An 18,256-nucleotide genomic window follows, 5' to 3' on the forward strand; every position below is an offset into this window, starting at 1 on the left:
AAATCAGTATTTGATGCTTTATATTATTATGCCCATGTAATATTATTACCTGCTGAGCTACTGGTATAATGTGATTACTTTTCTTGTATGACCTTTTTCTGGATTTAATCATTACCTTATATTTTTGCTTAGTTTTCTATTTCCCTCTTCCATTTCCTGTTTTCATCTTCTAAAACTCCTGTTATTTGGATACGAACATATTCTGAATTAATTCTTTAATTTTTAAAGTTTTCTTTCTTATTGACCTTTGCTTTTTTCTTTTTAAAATAAGCAAATGCATATGTAGATTCCTTTTTCTTCTATTTATACCACAAATAACAAATATACTGTGTACATTTCTGCACATTGTTGTTTTCAGTTAGCCTATCATTCTTGTTCTATATTAAAGAGCTGCTTCATTGTATGAATATACCTTAATGCATTTATCCAGTCTTCCCTATCAGTGTATGTTAAGGTTGTTTATAGAGTACTCTTACAAACAACACGATTTATCATTTCAAGCATGTATAAAAGAACACTGGTAGGATAAATTATTTTAAAGGTGTACTTGTAAACTGATGGATATTGCCTGATTTCCCTCTATTGGGAAATATATTCCCACTGGAAATGTGTCAGAGTGCCTGTTTTTCTACACTCTCTTCAATGCAGTAAATTATCAAACTTCTGTATCTATGCCAATCTGAGAGGTGAAAATTAGTATTTCACTAAATGAGGTTAGCATCTTTTCATATTTGGAAAGACCATTTACATTACTTTTTCTGAGAACACTCAGATATCCTTTGCCCAGGCTGGGCTGAAGCCCTGAACAAGCTGGCACTGCAACTCAACTGTTTCCCTGAGCTCCCTTTTCTAACTCCACCCTCTGGACAGGGGCCTTCCACTCCATATCTAATTGTTTCAGACATCCAGACCCATTCTCATTCCCATGGTCTCCATGGATCCCTTCCTTTTAAAGGCTAATCCTATTACTTAGATTCTATATCCTTTCATCTTTAGTCTCCTTGCATCATCAATTAGCTCCCTTCCTTTACGTTTTCAACCTTCTTCTCTACCTTTAAACACAATTAACCTCCCTAAATCTAACCAGGAACGCATGCAAAGCAGGACTTCCCCAAATCTTTCTTCTTTCCTCTTAATTGTGTTAACCAAATTTTCCTGATAATTCCTTTCCTCTAGGTTTCATCATTTTGCTTGGGGAATTTTACTTATTTCAAGAAATTTTATGGCTAGAAAATACAAACAAAAATAATAAAAGGGTAAATAAACCCAAAGAGCAAAAGAAAGAACAATAGAAACCATCTCTAGTACCTGAAGGAGGGAAAGTTTCTGGAGTGGTTGCTGCGGTGCTGGAATTCCCCTCCCAAGTTTCTGTTCTGGCATCTATGAACTGGTTATCTGGAAGCCACGTTCCATTTGGTGAAATTGTAGTGACTACAGAATCGGTGCTTACTATTCTTGTGGTCCCATTGTCAGAGTCTGAAGAATTGACAGTGGTTACATAGGTGGATTCCAGAGTTAGATTAGTGCTGAATGTTGGCGTCACAGAAGAAGTTACTGAAGAAGTAGGATTTGATGTTTTTGTCTCTTCTTTTACTGACTCTGCTGTGGATGCTTTAATAGATCTTGTAACGCCTACTGAAGGTGAAACTACAAACACCAAAAAAAATAAGGAAACATCACACTAAGAACATGATAGCTCAAAAGCTATGAGGCACAAAGCAACGAGTCTTAATAAGCTCTCAAACACTTGGAGACCAAAGACCAGACACACACACACACACACTCAATCACTCACACTTTTATCTAGTGCTGGGCCCTTCCTATCACCTTCAGAAGACTACGGTCTAACAGAGGAAGAAACTGATTCTTTACTTAGTTCCTCAGACTCAATATGCAAGAGTCTTAAATAGCAACTTTTTTTTTTTTTTTAACTTTTCAGGAATGAATACATGATCTCTTTATTTACTTAAAGTAGTATGTATTTGGTATATGTCATAGTATGCAGCATGGTACAAAGAACAATGCTGAGCACTCACTACAACTCAGATTTCCAAAGACATTTACTTAACCATCATTTAAGTAAAATTTTAATATTTTTTCTTTAATACTACCTTGGTCTTCAAATTTGAGCCATTAAATGTGAAAGCAAAATTCTATTCCAAATATCAGTCTTATCAAATGACAATTTACCTGTGGTTGCATTGTTGGCACTGACATGTATCAGACTACTGCCAAGTAGAACAAGAATAAACCAGGAATCCATGCTGACCTGGAAAACAGAGAGCCATGTTAGATAAGGTTCTACGTTATAGTAAATGAGTATTTTGGGCAAAATCTTCCCAGCTATTAAACGTGCACACGAGACTGATGATCTTTTGGGAGTCTGACATGCACATTTCCCCCATGAATCCAACTACCTAATTAAATCTTTATACAAATAAGACTTAGTAAGAACAAACTTTTTTGAGCAGTGATTCTTAACCTTGGCTACACTTTAGGATTACCCAAAGAACTTTAAAAAATCTCCAATCAGACTTCATCTTTGGGGGTGAGAGAGAGGTAGATGTCCTTTTAAAAGCTCTCCAGGTAATTGCTATGTGCAGCTTTAGCATCTTCAAAATGAGAAGCGTGGAAAAGGTAAATTGACTGCACGAATGTACTGTCCTTTGAAGCAAATATTACACAGCTGTCCTCAACCTTTATTCCACCTCAAACCATATCAAAGGGCTGTGGCACATTCCCATCAGTAACACAAGCTCATCCGTCCATTCAAATTTGTGCCCTAAACTAGATACTAGGGAAACAACTGGGGAGCAATACACTCATAGGCCCCTATCTTCATGCGCCCTATGGCCTAGAGGTAATTCGGTATCGTAGTGATGTCCCAAGGGAAGTAGGACAGGCCTCTCCAAAATTGGGAAAGCATAAAGTTCCCTCCATAGGGTTAGGAAACAGACTGAAAGGCTGATTATTATATATGCATGTATGTCTAGTCTTGATAAATCAGTGGGAAATGGTTTAAAGAAAATTAACTATGCATTTGGGGGTAGTTAGATTACCTCATTCCATATACTAAAATAAAACTCAGATGAGTTGGAGAATTAAATGCTTAAAAACACATTATAAAAAGGAATAAATAAATATATGAGCTCAGGATAAGGATTTTCTAAACACAGAGGCAATGTAAGAAATTTCAAGTTAAATATGGAAAACCTGACAATAGAAAAAATAAAGCCTCTAAATATAAAATAAATCAATTATAAACAATGTTCATGGATAGGAAGATTCAATATTGTCAAGCTGTCAGTTCTTCCCAATATGGTCTATAGATTCCATGCAATCTCAGTCGAAATTCTAACACGTTATTTTGTGGATAGTGATAAACTTATTCTAAAGTTTACATAGAGAGTCTATGATTATGCTACCCTGAACATGCCCGATCCTGTCTGATCTCGGAAGCTAAGCAGGGTCGGGCCTGGTTAGTACTTGGAAGGGAGACCACGTAGGAACACCAGGTGCTCCTACCAGGCATAAAGAAAGAAAAAAGTTTACATAGGCAAAAGAATGAGAATAGCGAACTCAGTACTGAAGAAGAACGAAGTTGGAGAACTAATATTATCTGACTTACTATAAAGCAATAGTAATCAAGACAGTGTGATATTGATAAAAGACCAAACAAATAGGTCAGTGGACAGAAGAAAGAGCCCAGATTCAGACCTACATACAGTTAACTGATCTCTGATAAAGGAGCAAAGGCAATACAATGGAACAAAGAAAGTCTTTTCAATAAATGGTGCTGGAACAATTGGGCATACAGTACAAAAAAAAATCTAAACACAGACCTTATACTCTTCACAAAAATTAATTAAAAATGGAATATAGTTCTAAATGTAAATGCCAAACAATAAAACCTAGAAGATAACACAGGAGAAAATCTAGATGACCTTGGGAATGGTGATGACTTTTTAGATACAACACTAAAGGCATGATCCATGAAAGAATAAGCTGGACTTCATTAAAATTAAAAACCTCTACTCTACAAAAGACAATGTCAAGAGAATGAGAAGACAAGCTACAGATTAGGAGATGTGCCTTTTTGCAAGGCACATCTGTTAAAGAACTATTAGCTAAAATATACAAAGAACTCTTAAAACTCAACAATAAGAAAACTATCAACTCAATTAAAGCATAGTCAAAAGGCCTAAACAGGTATCTCATCAAAGAAGATACACAGATGGCAAGTAAGTATATATAAAAAAAGATGTTCAACAACATATGTCATTAGGAAATTGTAAGTTAAAACAAATGAGATACCACTACACACCTACCTATCAGAATGGTCAAAATCCAAAACACTGACAATACCAAATCCTGGTGAGGATTTGGAGCAACAGGAACTTTCATTCAGTTTGGCAGTTTCTTACAAAACTAAACATACTCTTACCATAAAATCCAACAATTGTGCTCCTTGGTGATTACCCAAGAGAAGTGAAAACTTATATCCATACAAAAACATGCACACGGATGTTTACACTAGCTTTATTCATAACTGCTGAAACTTGGAAGCAACCAAGTTTTAGTAGGTGAATAAATAACCTGCAGCACATCCAGACCATTGAATATTATTCAGCTTTAAAAGGAAATGAGCTATCAAGGCATGAAGACATATGGAGGAATCTTAAATGCATATTTCTAAATGAAAGAAACCCGTCTGAAAAAGCTATGTACTATATGATACTCTTGAAAACATAAAACTATGAAGACAGAAAAAGATCAACAGTTGTGGGGTCAGGGAGGAGAAAGGGAATGGATAGATGGAGCACAGGATTTTAAGGGCAGTGAAACTATTATGTATGATAACACAATGGTGAATACATGTCATTATACATTTGTCTAAATCCACAGAATGTATAACACCGAAAGTGAACTCTAATGTAAACTATGGACTTTCGGTGACAATGATGTGTCCATGTAGGTTCATCGGCCGTTAAATGTACCACTGTGGTATAGGATGTCAATAGTGGGCGAGTTTGCACATGTTTAGGGCAGGGAGTATTTGGGAATGCTATAATTTCTGCTCAATTTTTCTGTGAACCTAAAACTGCTCTAAAAAAAGTGTTTTTTTAAAAAAGGAAAAAAACTGAGGAAATTGTCACAAATAAGACAAAAGATTAACACATGAACTTATATATCAATATGGAAAATATTAAAACCCCAATCCTGAAAAATATGAAAAATGAATTTAAACATAATTTATAGAAAAGAAAAAGCAACAGCTAATAAAGAAAAAAAGTGTTGACCATCTCCACTAATCAAAGGAATATAATAATGAGATGACATTTTTACTTTCCAAATCAGAAAAGATCAATCATAAAGTATTCAGTGCTGGTGTAGGGGTTCAGAAGAGGCTTCTCCAAAATGTACCACTTTGGCATGTAAATTATTTTGAGCTGAAGACAATTAAGACTTTGAAAGCTAAACAGAAACTTGTATCTCTCTTTTAATGAATTTAAATTAGGAGACTTGCCCACAATGAGTTATAACTGGAAATAACTTTTTTCAACCTATCTATATGGCAGGGCAAACATATACTTACTGAACATCTGCTCTTATCATCCATCCTATGAACGACCTTTCTCTTTTCTGAAGCCCAAAGACACCTTACCTCATCCTAAGCTCAGAATGTCAAAATATACCTCATTTTCTCTTTTTGTCTTTGAACCTTTTATATGGGCTCTTTGACTCTCATGTATGTGGGGTTTCCATGCATACATATGTAATTAAATTTGGCTAACTTCTCTTGTTAATGTGTCTCATGTCAATTTAATTATTAGACCAACTGAAAGAACCTAGGAGGGTGGAGGAAAGATTCTTCCTCTCTACACTAGCAAGAGTCACATGAAAAGAAGGTAAATACTGGCAAGACTGCCAACTAACCTGTAATAACAAATCCCTTCCAGAAAGATTATACAAGAACTTAAAGGTGTCCATATTGTTTTCTGATGCATTTCCATGGTTCTATTCTGAAGTAAATGTGAATAATCTGAAACTCAGAATAAAATGATATAGAGATATTCATTAACTGGAAAAGTAGAAATAATCCAAATACCCAATAGGGAAAATAGAAAAAAGTTGAAATAAGTATTATGTTGCTTTCAAGATGACATAGTGTTGCTATTTAAAATGCTATATTCACATGGACAATAGACTAGTGGCTACCAGAGGGTAGTAGGGGAGTGGGGAGGAGGGAGGCAGATGGGGAAGAAAAAATAAAATAAAAATAAAAATGGGTGAATTGTATAGTATGTGAATTATATCTCAACAAAACTGTTAAAAAAGAAAAAATGCTATATTCAAAAAAAGTTTAAGAAAATGGAACAAGCTCTTCATTTTTTTAAGTTTAAAAAACAAAACAAAACAAAACAGATCCCTTGAACTCTTCTCTAATTTCCTTTCCAATATCTCTGTCCTGTCTTTATTTTTTTCTCTATCCAACCAAGAAAACTTAGTGTCAGTTCAATCTGTCCCTTGTTAATATCCTAAATTCCTTTGCTATATTGTTTTATTACACCTACATGGGAACATCCCCACCTCCCCCCAAAAAACCAATCCTGAACGAATCCAACTGTCAGCCCTACACATGAACTGCCAAATGCTCCTTAAGGCAATCAAAGAACTCATAAGGTTGATATCAGTATTTCTGTCTCAATGGAACTTCGAATACTTTCTGCAATCTTTCTATATTTCCCTACTCGGCTCTCTCTCCAATTATCCATAGCAGTGATTTAAAAGAACCTCCTCTCCTCCCCTAGCCATCTCCTCCCACACCCTTGAGCTGTTGGTCTTGCCTTCATTTCAGAGAAAATAGAAGCCTTTGGGCTGGGACACCCTTAAATCCCAGTCGCCATATTTAAAAATTTCTTCCTTTGCTGCAATTTCTTCTAAGAATCTCAATCCATTAGAAGGAACCTTATCCCATACATCCTCTATCACCATCTCCTAGATTTAATTCCTGCCTTTTATAACTGCATTTAAACACAAAAATTTCTCAAAGAATAAAAGGAACTCCTTTGATTCTACATCAATTCTCCAGTTAGCATTCTCTCTACTCCACCTTGCAGCCAAATTTCTAGAAAGTTGTGTCCATGGCAACCTGGCTTCTTTTTCTACCATTCCACTAAAAGAACCACCTCATTTTTAAAGAATGAGCTTTTAAAAAATATTTCCAACTCATCCACAAAGGTCTAATTTCCCTAATATGTAAAGGATGCCCACAGATTAATAAAAGGGGGATCAAAAATCCAAAAGAAAAATGGACAAAAGATATGAAACAATTCACAGAAAACCAAACATTTTTCTTAAATATATGAAAAGATGCAAAACTTCACTCATAAGCAGAGAAAGCCAAATTAAAACTATACTGTAATACCATTTTTCGACTATCAGATAGAAGCAACTATTAAAAAAACTTGAACACTGCACTGGGTTGAGCAAACAGGTGCTTCATACGATCTGTAAATATTTAACAGAATTACAAAAGCCCAATCCTCTGACACAATTCTACTTGAAAACTTTATAGATACACCCATATTTTTTAAGTGACCTATGTACAAGGTTATTCAATGCAGTATTGTTTGCAATAAAAAAATACTGGTAATAAGCTAAATGTTTATCAGTAGGAGACGGAAACATGATTAAATAAGTCATGGCACATTCATTAAATGTAAACTATGCAGCTGTTGAACAGAATGAGGAGGATCTTTGGAGATTTTAGTACACAAGACAACCTTTGATTTTGACCCTAAAAATAACTTTTACAAAAAAAATAAATTAAAATTCACAGGATCGGGGAAGCCCACTGGTATTTTTTTCTCACCTCCCACACCTCCTTGTTTTTAAATCCCTCAACCTTTCTCTGATTTGTTGACAACCCATACTATTCCAAATTCATCTCTTCACACACCTCTCTCTGGGGATTTGAAAAGTTGGTTTTCGATGATGATCTAGCTTCGACATATGAAGTTAAATGGTTTGAATCTGAGGGAAAGATGCACTACCAAATGTCAGAAGGAAACCAGCCCTGCTAGCTATAGTTTGGATGATTCCAGAAACCCTGTGCACACATTCTAATAGTGGGAACAGTTCCACCTTGTCACAGGATGATTTTAGGATGAGCTGAGCTACTAACTGTGATATTTTAATATTATTTAAAAAATTAGTTTGTCTGACAGCTTCTTATAAAACTAAGTATATACCTACTTTATGTTTCTGTAATTCCATTCCTATATATTTACCCAAGAGAAATAAATCACATGTCCCCAAAAAGACTAGTACAAGAATGTTCATAATAACAAGAAACTGAAAACTCAGGTAATAATAAGAGGCTATATATGATATTTTCTCACAATGGAGTATTGCTAAGCAACAAAAAAGAAAGTTACTGATACATACAACAACATGGGTGAATCTAAAACACATTATGCTGAGTGGAAAAAAAAGCCCATGCAAGAGCGTATACAATGTATGACTACACACACACACATACACACACACACACACACACACTCTTCTAGAAAAAGCAAAACTATGGTGGCAAAAATCAGAACAATGGTAGCCTGAGAAGAAACGGAAGATTTACTGTAAAGGTAACATGAGGGTACTTCCTGGACAATAGTAACATTCTGTATCTTGACAGGGAATTGAGTTCCATGACCTAATGTATTTTTCAAAACTCACTGAATAGTAACTTAAGATTTGTGCATTCACTGTACATAAATTTTACCTCTAAAAAAGACTCTACCCATTGACAAATATTGTAAATGATACACATGTTTAAGTATTGAGAAGAAGTATACTAACACATGCAATTTACTTTGAAATACCTTAAAACAATATGAATTGATGGATGAATAAAGGGATGGATAAACAAATATGTGATAAGGCAAGTATAGTAAAATATTAATTGTAGAATCTAGGTGGTAGATATAAAATTCTCTGTTTTTATCTCTATTTGAAAATTTTTGTAATAAAAGGCTGGTAAAATAACCAGCTCAGAGAGAACTGGCATTTTTACGGTATTGAATTTTATAATCCTGGGACATAGTATTTTCTCTATTTATTCAAGTTTTTATGTTCCTCAAAGTATTACTGTATTTTTTTTTTTTGTCTTATCCATTTCTGGTGAGAACATTTAAGTTCTTAATTTCAATTATACAAGACGGTGTTATCAACTATAGTCATGTTTTACATTAGATCCCCAGACAACTTATTAAAACATTACTTTTGTTAAACAGGAGGGACACTGGTATTCCTCCCCTTCACTGCAATTAAAAAAAAGTAAAGAATGCTCATTACAAGATATACAAACAGAAGGAAATAAAGCAAAACATAAGTCTCATTCACCTCCTGCCAGTCTCATTTTCCAAAGTGATCATTAAATACTTTTTTCTATATCCTTCAGAAATTTCCTATACTATACTAGCATATACTTACACATTAAAAAATTATAAAGAGGATATTACACATACTGTCTACAGCTTGCATTTTTGCTTAAATAATAAATCCTGGGCCTCTGTCACATCAACAAATCTAGCTACCTTTCTTTTTAGTAGTTGCATACTGTTTCATTATACAGATATATCACAATTATTTTAACTCGTCTTTCTGTCTGCTTTTGCTAAGTAAGAGTTAATTATATATGGTTTCCTCCTTTATTCTACATATCAAAAGTCTGTGGACCGGTACTGGTCCATGGCCTGTTAGGAACTGGGCTGCACAGCAGGAGGTGCTCGGTGGGCAAGCGAGCGAAGCTTCTCCCCAGTGCTAGCATCACCGCCTCAGCTCCACCTCAGATCATGAGGCATTAGATTCTCATAGGAGCATTGTTCCTGGTGCCAAAAAGGTTGAGGACCACTGCTATATATCATTTTTGATTAGGCAAACAAGGTCTCAGTAAAGATAGAATTATATATTCCAGGAAAGCCAAAATAATGGAAGAAACTCAAGTTTATACACTGTTCATTTTTCAAAAAGTACTTGTGAATCATAAGCCTTTAACTGTGAATGCAGAAAACTGAGCAGGGAGGCTGTGGGAGATGAGTCATGAAGTTTGGGCAGTTCTCTAATTTACTGGACACAATGGCACACACACTGTGTTCTCTCTCCTACCCTACCACACCCAGACAAAGGGCCAATATACAGTCCTTATTTCATTACAAAATCATTTCTTACTTAAAAAAACTGTTTCCACTGCACATACATTAAAAGGCTCAGTCTGGAAAGATTAACATTCAAATAAGAGGAAAATCAAAATTCCATTAGCAGTACTTAAAAGCCCTGGGATAAATGACAATGGAAATTCTAAAAAATTATAGCTGTTGTTTTCATGATATTTGAGTGTCTAAGAACATTTTCTAAATTTTCTTATAATTCGAAATCAGCATAGTTGATTTGAGACATTCTCCAGGAATACACGTTGAGGCTCTGAATTCTGAAATGGATGATGGTGCCTCCTGGCTATTAAAATTCACACATGCTAGCCCTCCCATCTCAAAGCCCAGTTGCACTGAGCACTTTGTATGCCTCTTCTTGCTTAATCCTCCCCAACCATACAATGCTGATATTGGTATACCTTTGGGGGTGTGGGAGCTTGAACTGCAGAAACTTTGAATGTTAAATTTATAAACAATTTATTATATATGCTAACACATGTATTAGGGGTAAAATATGTAAAATATATATCCTTCACTTAAAGTGAAGGAACCATTCACAGACATACACGTTGGTTTCTGGCCAAAGACACAAATTCCCTGTTAGTGGACCCTGAGAGATAAGGTCCTGAGACATAAGCTTTCCTCACCTAAGAGCAAGGAGAGGAAGAACAAAGAAAATTGGGTGTTAAAGAGAAATTGCCCATTCCTCAGCTAGGTGTGGACAGGTGACTAAATTCTGACCAAGGAGATATAAGATAAAGTATATTATGAGATCTCTAAGAAGGTGATTTAAAAGGGACGGAGTCTTTTTTCACAGACCTCCCTCCTGTAGTCTGGAATTTAGATGTGATGATTAGAGCCGCAGCAGTAATTATAGACCCTGAAGTGACTTTGAGGATAGCAGAATAGACAGCTAGAAAGGGAATGAGTTCTCCAATGACACTGTCAAACTGCCATACTGGCCATACTTACTTTCAGATTTCATATATATGAGAAAGAAATAAACCTTATTTTATTTTCTGATATACACAACCACCCCCAATCCTGATACAGCTAGCTATAAAGACTAAGACTTGTGATGATCTAGGAATGGGAATGATGAGGGAGGTTGCTCTGGAATTCATTTTTTTCTCAGCGCTCTTGCTAGTAAGCACAGTGCTGCACACATTTGCTAAATAAAGTGTTATAAGGAATTAACGTTATGAATTCCCCACTAGCAAAGGAGAGTTCAGCTAATCTGCACATTCCCCAAAGTTTACACTTTGGCTGTGATAGCTTTCACTGAGTCCATCTATTTAAAGTTAAGTGTTCAATATTCAATACATTAGTACTGATAAAATATGATCAAGTATCAGGTATATATTATCTCAATATTCGCTTGGTTAAATCTCACAGCAACTCTACAAACTAGATACTCTTCTTTCTCCCATTTTGCAAATAAAGAAACTGAGAGATGGTCACATAGGTGGTAAATGTGGAAGTAGAATTCAAATCTAGGATTACCTGACTTTTCCTCTTATCACCATTTGGTCCTTCAGAAGCTTAAAGACTAATGAAGAAACAGAAAAATCTTCCTAATGGCAACTAAAACTAAGTGATGATGATATCCATTTTACAGATTTCTAAACAAAGGGGCAGTGATTTTTTTTTAATGTGCTCACGTTAATCAACCACTGATTTTCAGATATTCAATATATGACTGCTCAAGTATTAGTGCTGATTTTAAGTAAACTCACCTCTTCTGTAGAGATAAAGCTCTCTGAGGAAAAAAAATGTATTCAACTCTCAGCCTTATTGAGGATGTCTCTCAGGGGTGAGAGAAACAAAGAAGTGGCAGCTCGGAGTGTTAGCTCCGTCCTGGGCCTCCTCCTAGGGCAGAACCTGTTCAGGTTCTCTGATTTGAGAAAAAGGAACCTAGAATGAGGGTTCAGTTCCTTCAGCCAGTTGTTCACTCAATCAACATTTTATTATTTACATTAAGAACAAAAATTATTTTTACAACTACAATCCTTGGTTGCCTATAGCAGGTACTTGTACTAGGCATTCTCTACACTTTAACTCATTAAATCCTCATAACTGTCTTATGAGTCAGGTATTGTTTTACCAGTCTACAGATGAAGAATCTAAAGATCACAGAGGTTAAAGAATTTGCTCAAGGCCACATACCTAATAAGTAGCTATTAAGATTCAAACTTAGGGCTTTTATTTTATTTTATTTTTTAGGCAAGGCAACCCTTGGTTGACCTCACAGATTGCAAGGACCTTGTCAGTTTACAATCCCTTATTTTTCATGCCTACAGCACCTGGTCTTCCTAGCTGGTCTCCCATCCAAGTACTAACCAGGCCCAACCCTAGCTTAGCTTCTGAAATTAGATGAGACTGGACTTGTTCAGGATGGCATGGCCATACACCAAACTCAGGGCTTTTAAAATTCCAAAGCTCACATTCTTCCCTTCATGCTTTACCAGATATTGGGAATACAGAGACAGATTAGATATGTACACTGTTATCAAGTAGCTCACTAACCAGTAGTGAGGCACAAATAAACTATTTACTCAAACCCTGAATTAACACCTGCCATAAATGACGTTAGCCAATTAATACTAAGGTAAAGTGGTGAAACTGCGGACCAGAGAAGGAATTTTTCAGGGAGGTAATGCTTGAGCTGAAATGGAAGGATAACTCGAGTACTTAGCCAAGAGAAGGGTCAGAAACAATCTTTCAAGCAGAGAGTGCTTGGAAGCTTGAAAAAGCTTTTCTGGTTCTAAGAATGGCAAAGAGCTTGTTAAGGGCATCAAACAGGACCTCAATAAATATGTTAAATGAATGTGAAAACTGCAAACATGAAAGACGGGTCTGCGAGCATATGTGGAGGAAATGCAGGTGATGAGGCCAGAGGAAGTAGCAGTCAGATCACGAAGGGCCCTGTTGGCTACAACAAAAAGTTTTGACTTTCCACTGAACACAGAGAGGAACCATCAAAGGGTTTACACAAGGAGGTTGACAGGAGTGATCTAGATTTTAGAAACAGTGAGTGACAGCAGGGTGAAGGATTAAATGGTGGGTCTGAGGTTAGGGGAGCCGCTGACTGAAGCTTTCAGAAGTAATTTAGCCAATAAACCAGGAGGACCTCAGAGCAGGCCAGGAATATCTAGAAGAGACTGATAACAGAATTTATAGGGGTAGAACTGAAAACTTAATGAGATGCCAGAGGTAAAAAATACCCAGGTGTGACTTAGGTGAATCATAATGCTATAAGCAGGAGGGTGACTGCTTTGGGACATACCATGGGGAAGGTTATGAGCTGAACATGCAAAATGTACATGTTATATCTACATGGGGCAAGGGTGGGGGTGGAAGTAGGAGAAGGGGCAGAATGGCAGACAGGCAATGATAGAGCAACTGCCACAGAAGCCAGGCAGTAAGCCAAAGAAAGGAAGAAGACGGTTGTAAGGGTGACAAAAGCAGCAATGGCAAGTCAGGCAAGTGACATCTGACAAGCACAGGAGGAAAGAATAGGTGGGTGTTGATGAGTAGAAAACGGATACATGCCACCAAGGGAGAGCAGGGTAGGAACAGCACACTGAATACTTGCCAGTGAGAGAAAACAGCTTAAAAACTGCTGAAGGCTTCTGAAGAAGTCCTAGAACACCAGAAATCAACTTCCATTATAGATCTTCTAGAGAAAAGCACTGTGACAGGGGGGTCTAAAATAAAAGGAAGAGGATCCCTAAAATTAGCAGGAGTCCAAGGTCCTGAAGAGCAGTTTGCTTCCACAGATGAAATCTTGTAGAGAATGAAAGAAGACAACTAAGGCTGTAAAACAGATCGTTAAATTCCACTGCCTTTAAGTTAGATCCAAGGGAAGATTCAGTTTAGGACCTGAGAGACGTGAGCTTGGAGGCAAGAAGGTCAATCAGATTACTTCAATAAACAAGCATACAAAATAGTTTGGTACAAATTTATATTGCAGATGAATTAAGAAAAAGAACAATATGGGAAAGTATTTGTTCTGCTTAAAGCACACCTTAGAATAAACTATCAGATATATAAAACCAAAGTACAATACAGGTTACATGAATAAAGTAAAAAATAAAAACAAACCAGGGACAGCTATGAAAAAGAATAGGAGGAATCCATTTACTCAATGTTAAGGCTTAGTATATAGCTACCATAATTAAGACGGTGTGATATTAGCAAAGGGATAAACATATAGATCTATGGAACAGAGAAGCAGAAACAAATCCACACAAATATGCCCAAATAATTTTTGACAAAGTTACAAAAGCAATTTAATGGAAGAAGGACAGTGTTTTGAACAAATGGTGGTGGGAAACTGGATATTCTCATGCAAAAAAATGAAGTTGGACCCCTTCCTTACACCATATATAAAAATTAACTTAAAGTGGATCAAAGACCTAAACATAAGAACTAACATTATAAAAACCCTTAGGAGAAAATATAGGAAAACAGTTTCAATGATAATGAATTAAGCAATGATTTTTTAAACATAACACCAAAAACAGTTAACAACAACAAAAAAAGGTAAGTTGGACTTCATCAAAATTAAAAACTTCTGTGTATCAAAGGATACTATCAACAGAATAAAAGGAAACCATAGATGGAAAAAAATATGTGAAAATCAACTAATTGATAAGGAATGAAAACCGGAATACATAAACTCCTACAACTCAACAACCAAAAATATCAATCCGATTTAAAAAATGGGCAAAACACTTGAATAAACATTTCTTCAAAGGATATATACAAATGGCCAATAAGCATATGAAAAGATACTCAACATCGCTAATCCTTAGGGAATTGCAAATCAAAACCATACGGAAATACTATTTATTTCGCACCCATTAAAATTAACTATTATAAAAAAAAAAACAAGTGTTAACAAGGATGTGGAGAAACTAGGACCCCTGTGCATTGCTCGTGGGAATGTAAAATGGTACAGCCACTGTGGAAAACAGTAAGGTGATTCCTCAAAAAATTACCATATGATACAACAATTCTACTTCTGAGTCTATACCCAAAAGAACTAGAAGCAAGGATTCAAACAGATATCTGTACACCAATGTTCATAATGGCACGATTCACAATAGCTAAAAGGTGGAAGCAACCTAAGTTGCTGGATGAATGGATAAACAAGATGTGGTATATACATACAGTGGAGTATTATTCAATCTTAAAAAGGAAATTCTGACACATGCTACCGCATGGATGACCCTTGAAGACATCATACTAAGTGAAATAAGCCGGTAACAAAAGGACAAATATTGTATGATTTCATTTATATGAAGTATATAGAGTAGTCAAATTCATAGAAACAGAAAGTAGAAAGGTGGGTGTCAGGGGCTTGGGGAGAGGGGAGAATGGGAGAAGTTGTTTGATGGCTATAGAATTTCAGTTTTGCAAGATGAAAATATTTTGGAGATGAACAGTGGTAATGATTACCCAACAACGTGACTAAATTTAGTGCCACAGAACTATACACTGAAAAATGGTTATAATGGTAGATGTTATATTACATATATTTAACCACAAATTTTTAAAAATATGGACTAGGAAAATCTTGCAAAGCATTTATCTGATAAGAATTGACATGCAGATATATAGAGAACTCTCAACAGTCAACAATAAGAAAATAAGTATCCCAATAAAATAATGGGCAAAAGATCTGAACAGACATTTTCGCCAAAGAAGATGTACATACGGTAAACAAACATTAAAGATGCCACTAATCATTAACCATTAGAGAAATGCAAAGTAAAACATAAGATACTATATACAAAGTAAAACATAAGATACTAAATAACTTTAACATAAAAAATTACAAGTATATAATACACAATAAAAATAAAACAAGGCCAATGATGGTTCTTTGATAAACTAACAAAATAGATAAAAAGGCACAAGTAATTTTTTATTATTGGTTATTCCTGTAATTTCAAAACAGCTTTATAACTGACATAATAAACTGAGCACATTTAAAGTGTAAAATTTATTATTTTGATGTATGTATATAGCAGTGAAACCGTTACCACAGTCAAGAAACTGTGAACATAACCATCACCTCCCCCAAAGCTTTCTTATGTCCCTATGTAATCCCCCTCTTGCTCTGCCCACTGCACTGTCCCCAAGCAACCACTGATATTTTTTGTTGCTGGAGATTAATTTGTATTTTCTAGGGTTTTATATAAGTGAAATCATGCATTATTGTATTAATCATGTGTTTCTGATGCTTTGGCATCTAGGGCCTTGCTAACCCTGGAAAGACTGCCCCTCTTGGGGTTAGCTAGTTTCTAGAAATGGTAAACTATTCACCTGCTAGTGTGCTTGTCATATGCAAATCAACCAATCCAGAACTCATACCCCAACCACCTGCTTATTGGGCTCTCACACTCTGAGACACTATCCACCTGTTCCATTTACTCCAGGGCCAAGTACTGGGCAATTAGGGACAGGCTCTAAATTCCAGAGCCGGCTGATATTATCAATAAAAAGTGGAAATAACTACAGATACAGTAAATGAAAACAGACAATTAAACGTAGGCAAATAATTTTGAAAACTTAAAAGAATGAACAAATCTCTGGAAAAACAGAACTTGAAACTAGCTCAGAAAGAAATGTAAAAAAAAAAACAAAAACAAAAAACAAAAAAACAAAAAAACAGCCCTGAATACTCTTGTACCCATTAAAAAAATTGAAGCAGAAGTTTACATTTTTCCCACAAAGAAAATATTGGGCTCAGTTGTTGAGAAAGAACGGGAATAATTTCCAACTCATCCTAAGAAGTGAGTGAAACCTGGTACTAAAGTTGGACAAAAACATTGCAAGAAAGAAAATTACAGTCTCACTTCTATTCAATAAAATATTCAAAAATCCTAAACAAAATATTAACAAATTGTACCTGGTATATAAAAAGATAATCCATGATCAATCTGAGTTTATCCAAGGTATACAAGGATGTTTTAATATAAAATCTATAACTATAATTCACCTATATCAAAGAAGAAAGATTGTATAATCATTTCAATTGATGACGGAAAAGCGCTGGATAAAAACAAATAAATTGATGATTTTTTAAAAACCCTCTTAATTAGGAACAGAAGACTTCCTTAACCTGATAAAACAATTACTATGCTGAAACAACAGCAATAACCCTACACAATTATCATCTTCAATAGGGAAACACTGAAAGCATTCCATCTAAAATCAGGAATAAGACAAACTGATCTGCTTTCACTTCTATTTAATAATGTATACGAGGTCCTAGCCTTTGCAATAAAAAAAAAGAAATTAGACCTATAAAAATTAGATAGGATAAGACTATTTGCAGGAAACATAAATGTTTATATAGGCAATCCTTAAGAACCTAGAGGCAAATTATTACAAATAAGAGAAGTTATCAAGGTAACTAAATACAGTATTTTTATTCTCTAGCGAAAATAGCCACATTTGCACTCAAGAAAGGGTCTTGTTTGTTAGGTTGAAAGAGAACAAATCATATATAAATGCTGATGACTTCCTGTGAAGTATGTAGAAAATGGCAGGAAATGCTGACATTGGACAGCCCAAAGGATCCAAATGAGATGAGGTCCATTTTTCAAGAATTCTTTTCTGGAAAAATGCTCTAAGCTGTAATGGTTTAGAGAACTTAAAAAATTAAGGTTTTGCTGGGTGAATGTAACAGAACTATTGTCAATAAGGTTAAGTACTATCAATAGCTGAATTGCCAAACCAAAGAGTCTAGCCTTGATAGGAATGGAAGGTAAATATTAAAGATAATTAAGAGAAAATAAATGACTTAAGTGACTGAAAACTCAGAAGATGTAAGGGAATATTTTACAGTGGGAACAACAGAGTAGGTAAACTGTAAGGCCCCAAGAAACTAATTTCACCAAAATTGTTTGGAAACTATTCTGATAGGCTGTAATCCTTGAAAATAAATCAATAAATATGGTTAACTCTATATAGTTATGGTTTCCTTGAGATGTAGGAATTAAATGCCAGTAAAATCCTTTACTACCCCCAGA

At 35.3% G+C, this 18,256-nt stretch overlaps 1 protein-coding gene and 1 pseudogene across 9 annotated transcripts in view; one reads left to right on the top strand and one right to left on the bottom strand.

Moving 5' to 3' along the window:
• Nucleotides 1-18,256, bottom strand: part of PTPRA (protein tyrosine phosphatase receptor type A) — a 114,745-nt gene that overhangs the window by 50,171 nt on the left and 46,318 nt on the right. For 8 of the 9 annotated variants that reach the window (XM_039863887.1, XM_039863892.1, XM_039863889.1 and 5 more), the window contains 2 exons: nucleotides 2,191-2,269; nucleotides 1,309-1,647 (listed from right to left, as the gene is read on the bottom strand). In XM_039863887.1, the coding sequence (XP_039719821.1) occupies nucleotides 1,309-1,647; nucleotides 2,191-2,263 (412 nt within the window). In that variant the 5' untranslated portion in view covers nucleotides 2,264-2,269. Of the gene's footprint in view, nucleotides 1-1,308; nucleotides 1,648-2,190; nucleotides 2,270-18,256 lie in introns of those variants that run through there. The other variant, XM_039863893.1, reaches the window with a different exon arrangement.
• LOC120604214 (uncharacterized) lies at nucleotides 3,409-3,526 on the top strand (annotated as a pseudogene).

Source organism: Pteropus medius, unplaced genomic scaffold (genome assembly GCF_902729225.1).
Source record: "Pteropus medius unplaced genomic scaffold, Ma_sr-lr_union100, whole genome shotgun sequence".
NCBI classification, from domain to species: domain Eukaryota; kingdom Metazoa; phylum Chordata; class Mammalia; order Chiroptera; family Pteropodidae; genus Pteropus; species Pteropus medius.